At 38.0% G+C, this 13244-nt stretch overlaps 2 protein-coding genes across 2 annotated transcripts; both read right to left on the reverse strand.

Moving 5' to 3' along the window:
• Positions 1-139: 139 nt before the first annotated feature.
• SPARC (secreted protein, acidic, cysteine-rich) lies at positions 140-4429 on the reverse strand. Its single transcript, XM_066735727.1, has 6 exons — positions 4064-4429; positions 1844-1929; positions 1542-1760; positions 1242-1460; positions 758-1108; positions 140-652 (listed from the first exon to the last, which is right to left on the reverse strand). Exons 1-6 carry the CDS (start codon positions 4347-4349, stop codon positions 599-601), a joined length of 1215 nt encoding a protein of 404 aa, XP_066591824.1. The 5' UTR covers positions 4350-4429; the 3' UTR covers positions 140-598.
• A 144-nt stretch (positions 4430-4573) lies between these two features.
• rin (ras GTPase-activating protein-binding protein 2) lies at positions 4574-11991 on the reverse strand. The gene is made up of 9 exons (XM_066735726.1): positions 11852-11991; positions 10960-11146; positions 10694-10874; positions 10249-10614; positions 9766-10188; positions 9452-9638; positions 9116-9369; positions 8876-9035; positions 4574-8755 (listed from the first exon to the last, which is right to left on the reverse strand). Exons 2-9 carry the CDS (start codon positions 11055-11057, stop codon positions 8625-8627), a joined length of 1800 nt encoding a protein of 599 aa, XP_066591823.1. The 5' UTR covers positions 11058-11146; positions 11852-11991; the 3' UTR covers positions 4574-8624.
• Between the last annotated feature and the right edge of the window lie 1253 nt (positions 11992-13244).

Consider the following 13244-nt stretch of genomic DNA (forward strand, 5'->3'; position numbering starts at 1 on the left):
TCAATAAAAATGTCAAGATATTTATCAACAAATTATTATACTGATATTTCACTTGACTTATAAAAAATTTATTCTTGAATAGAGATTTCTTATGTTTATTGTATTTTACGAGGATTTGGAAGAAATATATGAAGAGAACTTGAGAAGCGAAGGTTGCAAAGCCTCTTTATTAGAGAATATAGTCGCATCAAATTATACAAATCTGATTCATTTATAATACATAGAAAATACGTACGCTATGGTTACAAACGTATGAGAAAATTGTGTATTGTAGGGGGAGGTAACTGAGAAAATACACAGTAGTCTTGGAAATGTCTCAGGAGCAAGTGAGATTTATCGTAGAGCTACTAACATGTCAGGATTTTCGGTGTATTATTAGCGTCTAGTATTTATTCAACGGGTTGCACTATCGACGAGTCGATTCGCAGCCTGCGCGCTGTCGTTGCGCGTTGGCTACCTTGCACTTTTTCCCGCCATTTTCCCCCTTGGCTCGAACCTTTCACCTCCGTCTGTCGGTTAATCCCTACCGTACCGCCTGTCTGCATCATGCAATTGTAACCATGGCCGCGTGTCGTTGAAATTTTAAAAACTATCCAGTTCAATGCTCGCCAGCCTTTTCCGCCAACTCGTCACACTTATCGTCCAAGTCAGCCTAGAAAAATCAAGATTCAACATCAGCATTATCAAGTCCCTGCTAAGACTAATTAATTATATATCGAATAAATATTGATAATTCAATTATATGTAAGTAGCATACCTCATCTAACTGAAGGCATTTTCCCCACTCCTGAAGGTTAATCTTGTGATCGTTATTTGTGTCACAGGAGTCTAGGAAGGGGGCGATACAATGTTCGAGGGCCATGAGGGGTGCTCTGATTGGGAAGAGCTCGTGCCTCGAAACAGATCTGTCATGGGGATGTCCATCCAGATCGCACCACTTCCAAATAGCTGCGTTGGTCCAACGCAAGGTCAAGTTGCTTTCTGCCTCGCGTTGCATTTTCAAGTAATGCGAAGGCAGCTCCTGACGATCGGCCAAGTCACGCATGATGTTAAACAACCAATCGCGCATTCGCCTTGGAAAATCTAACATATCTTCTTCCTTGCACATCTGTGAAAAAGCAACGATTTAGGAGTTGCGCTAGAAGTGGCTCTCTCTCTCTCTCTCTCTCTCTCTCTCTCTCTCTCTCTCATTATAATTACATTTTATTAGCTGGAAGGGGTCGGTCGATCGAAATACTTACTGGCATTTGACGACACTCCCCGTAATACTCGATGTGCACGTGTTGGTAATCGGGGCCCCTGCACCTGGCGTCGCCAGTATCGCAGAAGCACCGAGCTTGGTAAACTTCGCAGTCGCTGCCGAAAGTCTCATTGTAATTTGTGCATACCTTCCTGCGGGGGTCGGACTCCTGGCCACAGGTCTCTACACACACGCATTCAGCTTTGCCCTCTTCTGTGGCCTAAAATCGATCAATGTGCATAAGTTTCTTTCCTTTGTTTACCTCTCTGTTTACATTCGACAGCTTTTCCAAGAAACCTACTTTGCAGACTCGACCAGCGCCACAGTGTTTATCCAAACAAGGATCCTCTTGAAGTAAACGTTGACTCTTCGATCTAGTCTCTTTGTCAGTCTCCTCGACAGTAACGTCAGCACCCTCGGATGCTTCCTCGGCTGCCTCGTCGATTTCCAGAATGTTCATTAAGTCATCTTGAACAGAAGCTTCCGTTGTTGTCGTTCGACGCCTGTGCTTCTTTCTTCGCTGAAAAAGGTAAAGAGAGAAGAGTGTAACCAGAATTAATCAATAACGAATCTTCTATGGATTTCTAAGCATAAGATATTTACGTTAGTCGCTGCTGAATCATCTATGAACAAAGCCAGGAATAACAGGCCCAGAAGCAGCAGCTGCAACTTGGTCCTCATCTTGGTTTCTGCGACAAATGATCGACTAATTAATTCATGTGTTTACCTATATTTATATATATATCTATAATCTTGCACTTTTAAGTGAATCGCAACAATAGTTCGATTATTAACGCTCTCTTCGTTAACCCAGATTAGAACGTTAGCAAGCCATTGTCTTTATCGCTACCCATCAAGAACGTTCCATTTTTAAATCTCCTCAGCTAGATAACGACCTTTTGCGTCCCACAAGAAGCTCTATTTTTTTAACGGAAAATTTATGCGACGCAAATACAAAAACACCTAATAAATTTCATTAGCTATATAACAGTGGATAATGTTATATATAGGACGCGGAGTAGTATTAGTGAAGAGGCGAGTGAACGGGTATTCTTGCGTGGCTACTATAAATGATAAATGACGAGGACTTTACGTTTATCGTTTTTAGATACTATCTAGCTCGCTCCATTTTTCAGAACCGGAAAGTTAAACGCATTGTATGGGGTCAAGTTGGCCAGCGATATATTTGCGGAGGCCTTAATAGCCGCGATAACCCACGGCAGCCACTCAATAGAAGCTTTAGCACATATTAGGATATAAAAAATTGAAGATTGCTAATTTTTTGTCATTTTCTCATGCAATACTATTAAATTTCATTCAATTTTTTTGTTTCTTTAAAAAATCCACTTAAGCCTCGAAGCTCGGGAACTGCAGATGGGATTAAGCTTTTTTCTGCGTAGATTCTTTGCTTTTTCCAACTCATAATAATACTCGCTGATTCCTAGGAATAACAACGCGTTTCGCCTAAAACTTTGGCTCATTTAATCAAACGTTCTTTCGAGTTCCCGTGAAACAAAGCATTGAGCTTTGCTCGGGTGGAATATTGATCATAGAATTCTTATTTTTTGCAGAATGTAATTTTCAATTATGTAGAATTGCTGAATCCTACAATTGAGATAATTTTCTAATAAAATTGGAGGGAGTGTATGTGCGTGTGAATGTAGTGAGAGAGAAGAAATAGGACGAACGATAGGATTCGCCATATTTCCATGTATTCTGGGGCGAGTGTCGGTCACGTGGGATGATCCGGGGGCGAAGCTCTTCGAAGAAGCTGAAGACCGATGGTGGCTGTCGAGCGATCGACCAACGAATGGCGTTCGAACGTTCTGCGTCCAACAAGCGCATTAATACGCGGTTCGCCCCAGCATTAAAGCTCTCCACGCGGAGGAATCGACCGTTGACGCCCAGGCCCCAGCCATCTCGAACTTTGCCAAACTTTGCGAAGACAACACAGGAAGACCTTGCAACTTTAAATTCTAAATACTCTTTTTTTTCCCCTCAATACCAAAAATAACTCTAATAAACTCTAGTCTTTCATTCTTTGACATTGCTTGATTATATAATTCTTATGTGAAAATTAAAATTTTTTAATTTACAAAAAGAAAAGACAGGAAAACCTTGTTTTTTAAAAATATTATTTTCTATTTAATGATACGAATTATGATTTTCACGACTTTATAGAGAAAATTTGTAAAGGAATAAATTATTAGTTTTCAGACTAGTAAATTTTTGAGCGAACGAGTGTGATGGAAATAAAATTTCTTAAATTTAACGAGGGATAATAAAATTGTTAATCGCAAAGAGCTAGCTCTTCAAGGTTCGAGTTTCCTATCCGAATTTGAGAGAGGATGTCGTATTTCCTATTTCAAAGAGAACGAGCTGATACGCGACAAGATAACTTACACCCAACACCCACTGACATTCAATTCTTGTCTTTGTTTGGAAAAACTACACTGTACGAGATCCTTTTAAATTTAGATAAGGATAAAAAATTCTATCTCGAACAGTCTGTATTGGCACTAAAAGAGAATAAGCGAATAAAACAGCAATGAATGAAACTAATGTCATTGATACGTGCCAGGGAAAAGAAAACAACTTTGCTTCACTAGAAAAATCTATTTGGAAAGTTTGCAATTTCCAGGGTCTACGAATCCTTGGTAACAGATTAGAGGTGATTTAATTAACAATAAATAATAGTATATGCATTTAATAGCAGTATATATGTATAACGATATAATTTAATTATGGAATATTTTTATATTATACACAGGGTTAACCGAGGAAACGTGCAGTTTGGTGGAAGAGAGATAAAAGATATGGTACCTGATTGGTAGATTGCTATTAAATCTTGGCAGTATAATGGCTGGAACGATGGGAGGCTCACCAAATCGGTCGGTAGACCGGTACTAACTGGCTGCAGAGAACGGGAGATACCAGCCGAGCCAGCAAACGGAGAGAGAAAGAGAGAGAGAGATGATCTCATCGGCTCTCTCCCTATGATACACCCCCGTTTGATCTTTCTGCCACATGCCTTTTTCTCGACTGCACTCGTTATCACACGAACCTCCTCTGATTGCGCAATTCTTTTATTAGAATTTAACAATTTCATAGAAAAAAATTGTTTAAAAAATTAGTCTTTCCCTCGAAGAGCTTTTTCAAAATTACTCCTTGATTTATCTGAAATATATATATATACATATATATTTATATTTACTTTATATTTTTAAATAATAATATTAATTTATAAAATCCAACTTTTTGATTGTTTAAAAAAATTCTAAAGTTTTTAGTAAACTACCTTCTTGATTATGTTAATGCTTGTTGAGAAATTAGGTATATTTCTAGTCTGGGCTTCGTGAGGTAATCACAAAAAAGAATGGCTTAAAAAACATATCGGTATATTGTATTTGTTTAAAAATGAAGCATAATTATAGAGCATTAATTGGTAAATATAATATATATAAATGTTAATAAAATTCATATTGGATTTCAAGAACCCGGCTAGGGTAGTCCACTGCGTTTTTCTACAGATATATCTATATATGTTTATTTATTCATTTATGTATAAAAGTAAATCTAAAATAAAGCGTAAATCATTTAAAGTACAACTGGTTTTACGATGTGCGAGTGCGGCTCAAACGCGGCGCGCTATATATAGAACATTTGATAGAAACTTGTTGCTCGATGAAAAAGCGCAGACGACCCCAAGAATGGGATTAAAAACTTCTTTCCTAATTTTTTGCTCCTTTTCTTGAAAATTCCAGAATTTACGAAAGTACAAAATACACTACAATGCATACTGTGTACCCATACTTCGTATTCTTACAATTCTAGACTAGATAAAGAATGCTGAAGAAATGCATTTGTGTCCTTGTTTTTAGTCAATACAGTAGTGATTGTTCGAATCAATAAAATCTATCTTTGATGCTTTTTAAGTTTTTCATTTACAGAGGAAAATTGTTTTCGTTAATTGGTTTTACTCGATAAATGAAAGGAAAGATTATAGCAAGGTTTGGTAATTAGGTAAGGTATATTATACTAAATGTAAAACTTACAATGTATTCTTACTTTTTTTTTGTTTTCACTTTGTTTCAACATTATCACTTTATCGCAGTAACGTTATTCACGGGTTTTACATACAAATCGACCTGACAGGCCAAAATAAAAACTTGTATTCTACAAAAATTCACAACTTATTTATCGCCATCTCCTTCATATATAATAAAATTGTTACAATTATTTGTGTATTCTCGCTGTTTCCCTAAATCGTTTCGTTCATTATAATTAAATCTGTATATTATTGTTAATCGTTATCGTTAATAATTAATAGTCGCTTAGAAACGAAAGGAATAGGATGATGAATATTTGCACTAAGGAAATTTACTGATTTTCTTCTCGTCCTGATATAGAAGAAGATAGTGATAGTTATGACCTCGCGTAACTGTGGTCGCCGCAATAGCCTTCCAGGTAAAAACAACGATTAGAGTTATCGACAAGTGAGAATATGTGAGAAGCTGTAGGTGTAATTCAATTTCTCAATTGAGCGTTTAGTCGCCAAGTGAAACCGCTGCGGGAAATACACGATCGATCGACAGTTGCCCTTATGAAATTTACAAACACGGATTTCTGGCTGGAAGATTCTTATCTAACGATATAAAAAAGACTATTCTATAGAAGCGTTAGACAGTCACATAATCCAAGAGTACGAGATTGGTACGCGCGAAAAAGCGGTATTTGTTGCATCGTACAAAGGAGGTAATCCAAAGAAAAAAAATTGCCTCGTCAATATCATGCAAACACTTTACGCCATGGCACTACGAATTCATGCGTGTTAACATTTTCTCAGACTCGATAAAGAACAATATCGCAACGCTCCACCGACCGTATCTCTCCGATGACTCTTAATTTTGGCAAACAATTTTTGCCCGCCTCGAACCCATTTTTGGCACACAGCGCGCGTAAAGAGAAGTTTGTTATTTCTTTAAAACTATTTTCTCTTATTTTGCATCGATTCATTGGGTGCGATATAGTCGGGAGTAGCGTTAGAAATACTGTACAGAGGAACCACAATCACGCGAAACTATCTACATTCGCCTTAAGGTAGGATAAAGCAGCTTCATCACAGTCTTGATTGATAGACAGCTGTCGCAAATTTGCCAGGCTCACACATACAGTGCCTGATAATTAAAAAGCAAGCAAAATGCTAGTTTTGAGCTTGCAGGAATTTTTCTGGAAAATTTTCCTGCAAACTATTCTATTGAGGTAGTTGTGATGACTCTGCCCTATCTATACATAGCACGCACCTTAAGCAAGGCCTGATATCGCTGTCCGTGCTTTTAGCAATATTCGCAGGAAACAATCAAGTTTTGGAGAATATTGCGGAAAGTACGGGCATCGAGATTACATAAACGATGAATCGTTAAAATTATTCCACATGTTCGATTACGTTGCAACGATTGCTCGAATAAGGAACAAAAATCTTAACTCTCGCATTGCGAGTCTGTCGCTCTGCTAACATTCTCTTTCGTAACTCAAAATTCAACACCGACACGGCCGAAACTTATGGTTTAATAATGTCAGAAAATATGAAGCGTTTTTGCACTCTCACGAAGAAGAGTACGCTGCAAGGTACACTGAGTTTTTCTCCCTTAATCGTAATTCGGCTGATGAACTTTGTACGAGAGCGACGACCGCTTTGCACGCCTTCAACTTGATATTTTTACTCTTTGTATCTAAAGATCCCTTTCTTGTACATTCTGTAATTTTATTTAGCTTTTTTTTTACAATTTTTTATACTCTTTTGCTTCGTTTGCTAAAAAGGACCTTACGGAGAAAGAGGGGGCAAGAGGGAAGTAGGCCTAAATGATATCTTGTTACGCCTCTCTAATAGAATTATAGAAGCAGCACTCTATTCCAAAAACAATCGATTCACCTAACTTGGAACTCAGACACTATTCGAAGGAATAAGACATAAAATATATTAAGCTAATCGAAGACTTTTCATCAGTCGAATAAAAATACTGTTGACTAATGAGAGGAGAAAACTTGCTTAATTCAATAAAATATTCCTTTCGATTGTGTCTGAGCTTGCACTCTCATATGAGAGCTTGTTCCAAGATCAGAGGAAACTTTGAACATTCTTTGAAACATATGCACTCAATCACTAATTTTTACAATCCATTAGTACATTACAGTTAAAAAGCTAGACTGTTAAAATTTAATCTCATACACACATACTTTGCTGTTATCGATTAGCAAAATAGCTTACAAGGAGCACAAGAGGATTAATGCGTTATTTAATTTCAAATGATCGAAAACATGACTTCTTTCCATTGCTTACTGGATGATAAATGATACATCATCAAGCTTCGTAAAAATAAACCTTTTCGATATTCGCAAGATGGATATAAGGACGAATGTTAGGAACAATAGAGTGATGTTTTGGCGGGTATTGAAAGTAAAAACAAAGCAATTTATGAAATGACAAAGAGTTGTATTGTGAGAAAAATCGGCGAGACCAGCTGCAGCAAAAGAGTAAGAGAGGCCACCATGATCGATCGATACCGGCGATCGATGCTCGGTTTTGTGTTCCTTGATGATAATTAATGATGCAGAGAAAGTGAAACTATTTGATTCGCATGAAACCACAGAATCGTTGCGGCTCTCTACTAATCACCCGACATTCCGACCGACTACCTATTGACGTTACGCCGACTCTAAATTAACGATGGAACGTATTATCGGCAGTTAATGATATTCGCGAATACGCGAGGTTTAAAATGTTTAAAGACGGCTCTCTCGTTCTATTTCTTGTAGCTTCGTTAGTTCGAGTCAGTCGAGATCATCCATAGACTCCACGAGGCACTCGTACCGTCCTCGACCCTTGGTCGGCCTAGCCAATAAAAAGCAACGCAAGTCTGTCGTATAGCTATAATCAATGGTTATCCCCTTTTTTCAGTATTTCCTACTGCGGTTTAATTTTAGTCCAGGCCTTAACACCGATTTATATTTCATCCATCTATGTTCGCGAGAGACAAGACAGTTTCAGGGGATCTCAGAGATAACTTTTTTGCGTCTTGCGCGGTCCGGGGGTCTCGGAGAGTTCGATGAGTGCTTTTTGGCTTTATTTGCGATGCCACAGTCGTTCGGATCGAACCTCGTGCTTCGTACAGATTGAGCTGCGTCATCTATAATAGGTTTTGCTTGACCAACGTTGCAAGCAGTTAAGCGTATTAGGGGCTGGCGCCATTTTGTCGACGTCGTGTGGCATCCAAACAGTCCTGGCTTTCGTACTTGGGAATGAGAAGGGAGTGGCAATTGTATACCGGTGCCTTGCTTTCGAGATGGGAGGAAAAGGGGGCTGCTCGTGACGGTGATGCGGATATTAGCGACGAATCTGGTAGCCTGGATTGCCCGGTTTGTTTAAACCACTTAATGTACCCTCGCTTCGATTGAAACTACCTCGTGCGACTCGTGCTCCGTGTTGGCCTCCCCTAGTCACACCCCTAGGCCCACCTAAAAACATTTCGTAGAAAATCATACCATCCCCAATACTCCAAGATTCTCAATCCTTGAATAACTTTCCTAACATAAAGCCCTCATTATAATGATTTTAAAGGATCAGGTGAAGCTTACCTGACCCACGTAGCTGTTGCTGCTGTTGACCTCCCATAGGTCTCATATTGCCATCTCCGGAGTTTAATCTACCTCCACTACCTTCCATTGGCAATCTTGGTCTGAACTTTTTCTCTTCGATATTCAATTTCTGACCATTCATATCCGGATAATAGATACCCTAAAATTATTACGTCTCAATAGGTTAAAATTCTTCATTCTCTATTTATCGTTTTTGCTAAGCTCATTAATTTTACTAACCGGATTTTTCAACAATTTGGTAACAACTTGCGGATCTTCGAAAGTGATAAATCCGTAATTTGGTACGCGAATGCTACCTCCTTGCGGCTTAGACCTGTCGTTTGTTTTACTATGTATACGAAGATCCACGACCTTTCCATAGCGCTCGAAAATCTCGCGCAATTCACTCTCTGATGCGTTATGGGGCAAATTGCCCAAGAAAAGTTGATGTGCGTCTGTGTATTGGCCCGGCCTTGTGCCACGTCTGTCTCCATCTTCAATTAATTATTTATATTATTGAACGAACAGTCCTTTTTTTTATATAAGAAAAATCTTTAAATTTATATATCGTTTTACCTCGTTGAATTGGTCCCCCTCTCGAAGCCCTTTGTTGTTGATGCTGATTCTGCTGCTGGGGAGCATTTCCAACAATCCTGTTTGATTGCTGAGTTACAGCTGTATTGCCAGAGGCAGGAATAGTGGATCCACTGCTTGCTGGATGAAGTGGCGATCTTTCGTCGCTGCGCAAGCTCGTCATTGGTGGCTAAAAAAGAAAGAAAGATGAGTAGAGTTATACCAAAACAGCTTGTCATGGATTAAAATGTTTAAAATGAAAATAATAAGATGAATTTTTCTTCTTACAGCGTCCTATAAAAATTGTAGAAACTTACGGGTGATATTGAGATTTTAGAAGCTTGAGGACTAGTAACGCCAGCTGTGGTTGGATACGACTTAACTCTGTTGGCATAAGTCGTGGGACCGCTATTGTTAACCAAAACGGTCGAAGCCTGGTTATCTGACTCGGGTTCCTGTGCGTTGCCAGAGAATGTTTCAGCTTCTTGCTGTTCACGATTCTCCTCTGTTTGAGACTGTAACTCGTTTTCTTGTTGTGGCTGCTCGTTCGTAGCATCAAGTTCCGTCTCTTGGGTGAATTGCTGTTGCGTCGTTGGCTCTACAATGTATTGGTGCTGCTGAGCCGGTGGTGGAGACGTTGTAGTTAATTGCTGCTGTTGCTGAGGCTGAGGCTGTTGTGCGATCAATGGACTTTCTTCATGAACCGATCCGTTTAAAACTTGTTGTATTACCTGATGTACCTATAAGAGTCAAGGAACTCAGCAAACTTGCTTGCCAATGTTAATTGCAAAAATACTAACGTGTTGCTGGGGCTGAGGTGGATAAAAAATTTGTTGTTGCTGCAGAGGAGGCTGCTGCGATGGAATCAGAGATGGTTGGACTGGTGGTTCATTACTGATTGCTGCCATAAACTGTTGACCTTGGTTTTGGTGATCATCTTCTTCTTGCTCAGAACGCCCACCTTCTTCACCTTCCCTTTCCCCACTTTCATTTATTCCACTTTCCACACCACTCACATCAGTCTCTTCCTCATCAGGAAAGATCATATCCTGGTAGCGAAAAATATCATTATGCACGTAGTACTTTTTTGGGGCTTGAATTGCCAGAACAAATGTCTGTGTAAAACGGCGCATTGGCTGCCCTGCATTGGACAATTCTCCAGATACCTGTATCATTAAGTATTTAACATTAATTTTATTACTTAATTTATAAGCTGTATAAGTCAGCCATAGTCAATTATCCTACCTGTACGACGACACCATTCTCAAGGGTCAATTGTGAATCTACCTGACTGATTTTAGCATGACAATCACGAAAATTTAATTGTTGAATCTTTTGATGGATTTGCTTCTGGCCAATAGCAGGAGCTGAATCCTTATTAGAGTCCAAACCGCCATGAACAAAAGACGAATGTTGATTGTAAAATCTGAAATATATATTTATGATTATAGCTCATGATTTTATTCAAGAATTGATTTTGAACTAATTCTGTAGTTTAGAACAGCTCTTACCTGTGGAGATGGGCAGGAGCTTGGTTGAGTAAAGTATAATATTGTCGGACAAACTCACGGCCAACGCTTTGTGGAGAAGGAGATGCCTCCATGACCATCTTTTTACTTCTAAGATCTTAAGTTATAATTTGCTTAAGCAGCAATTGATATATAGTTGGACAGATCTTAAAATTATTAAGGCAGGTGTCTGTAAAATAAACAAGAGCTTAGAGGTAAACTTGTAAAAAAGAGAATTCTGATTTATAGATAAAAGTAAATGCTACAGTTTTGAAAGGTTTAGCATTTTAAAGGCTAAATAGTAGTAAATAAATTTTAATTGTAAAAAACTAGACCTACATTTAGTAAAAACATAATTAGCAAAGAAAACAATTTAACAAAGAACTGTATGGGAAGGGCTGTAAAAAAGGTTATAATGATTATATGCTTTAAATGTCAAAAACAATGGAGTGAAAAACAACACAATCAAACATGCACTAAACCATGCCTAAATAGGCCTCTCCCCTTTTTCTATATTATAAAAACTGAAGTACGGAAGATTAGCGATATTTTCTCATCGAGTAAAAATATTGTTTGGATCGTTAAAGGATTTTGGAAAAATACGAAATAGCACGTGCTTTGACTTTCGGTCGTGGATCTTTGGAAGCGGAATAGGCAAAGTATTTTTCTACTTTTTGGAATGAATAAATCCCGAGGACGAAAAAGTCCGGGTTTCGGACGCACGAGTAACAAGCATGGCGATTTTTCTTGAGTGAATACCGAAAAATCCCCAGGAATCAAGACATGCTTAGCGCTATCTCCTCCAATGGAGTCGTTCGCGTCTCTCAATGGGTCATGGAAATTCACGAATGGAAGCAAAATTCCCGTGGGTTTTGAAGCGTCTTTATCCACGTACCGGTTTATCGTAGCGAAATCCTCACCAGGCCTTTTTCTGGCTTGTTTGTTCTCTCCGGGAAGTTCAGGACTCTGAATCGGTATGATAGTATGAAACCAAGCTAGGATATTTCCATATAAAAGTTTACTCACCGGATGCAGCACTTTTGCTTGGAGTGGAGTGATGGTGTTGCCGGTGAAAAGCCGGGAGCAGGGGGCGGAAACTCCCCTCTATTGCAATTTAGCTTTAAAATTTGACGACAACGCCATCTGAGCCAACGGAATAAAAGGAGAACTAATTTACTTATTGAAATTCCTGTATGATGGCGTTTGCAGCGTCTTATCGTTTCTCTCTTTGCTCTATAAAATGGAGTTTACCCTGTCTGCTATAAAAAGCGAAAAATTGATATGAAAATTGAAATTCGTTCTTGATTCGGCAAACTTCGCTCTAAATTTTAACACCAAAATGAATTACAGCATTATAGAAGAACCACATACACAAATAAATTACATTTACTATACATATAAATCTTGCTACACTCGGATTGGCTCGTTTCTATACACGAATGTAGCGCCATTGCTTAGTATCTGGATTCTGGACAAACGATTCTCAAGGTCAGATTTCGTGACTCAACAAAATTTTATAAATTAACCATTAAAATTTATTTAATTATTTTCGTATCAGTTAAATGCAAAACTATTTTCTATTTCTTAATACTGACATCACTCTTTTTCCAGTCCTAGTAAGTATCAACTTGTATTGAATAGACCAGACTTTTTTCGGAAAAAAAAAAACATGATATCGAACGATGTACAGATTATCTGCAGGATATCTTCATAACTGTATAATCAGTAATTGGATGACTATCATATATTTATTTTCTTTTACAAAGTCTAATGCTTACTTATGTGAACTATATGAAAAACTGCAGGAATAAAAATGTCGCTCCTAGGTATTGTGCGACTTATTAGCCATCTGCAGCTTGTAATTTTAACATTTTTAACGAAGGTTTACTTACTTTTAGAATCAATTGTACTATGAAGTTTTAATTAAAGAGGACGTCTCTCATTCCTTGCACTTTGACTTCATACCGAACTACCAATTAACTATTAACTGATCGCACTCTGCTTACTTTTAATGGACTTATTTATTTAATTCATTATATCACAAATAAGCAGATTATTAAGTTGCTGTGGTAGAATCTAAAAATCTTAGAATATTTGTTCATCGGCCCTTGATTTAGACAAATATATAATATAATGTATATCTCAAAATATATACATATAATTAAGATAGGCATTGCATTAGCATTAAAACTGTGTGTGTATATATATATATATATATATATATATATATATATATACACTCGCGCGCTCGTACAGACATCCACACACACACACACACACACATATTA

The sequence above is a fragment of the Prorops nasuta genome, unplaced genomic scaffold, assembly GCF_024137725.1.
Source record: "Prorops nasuta isolate Cenicafe-Biocafe unplaced genomic scaffold, Cenicafe_Pnas_1.2 PNAS00014, whole genome shotgun sequence".
NCBI lineage: Eukaryota > Metazoa > Arthropoda > Insecta > Hymenoptera > Bethylidae > Prorops > Prorops nasuta.

Excerpts from the sequence above, each read along its gene's own strand:
- rin (XM_066735726.1), bottom strand. The coding sequence starts at position 11,057 with ATGGTCATGGAGGCATCTCCTTCTCCACAAAGCGTTGGCCGTGAGTTT. Across the intron at positions 10,615-10,693 it reads AGAATGGTGTCGTCGTACAG|GTATCTGGAGAATTGTCCAA; the intron begins GTAGGATAATTG and ends TTAATGATACAG. Across the intron at positions 10,189-10,248 it reads CACCTCAGCCCCAGCAACAC|GTACATCAGGTAATACAACA; the intron begins GTTAGTATTTTT and ends TGACTCTTATAG.
- SPARC (XM_066735727.1), bottom strand. The coding sequence starts at position 4,349 with ATGAAATTGTTAAATTCTAATAAAAGAATTGCGCAATCAGAGGAGGTT. Across the intron at positions 1,930-4,063 it reads AATAGCAATCTACCAATCAG|AAACCAAGATGAGGACCAAG; the intron begins GTACCATATCTT and ends CATTTGTCGCAG. Across the intron at positions 1,109-1,241 it reads GGGAGTGTCGTCAAATGCCA|ATGTGCAAGGAAGAAGATAT; the intron begins GTAAGTATTTCG and ends GCTTTTTCACAG.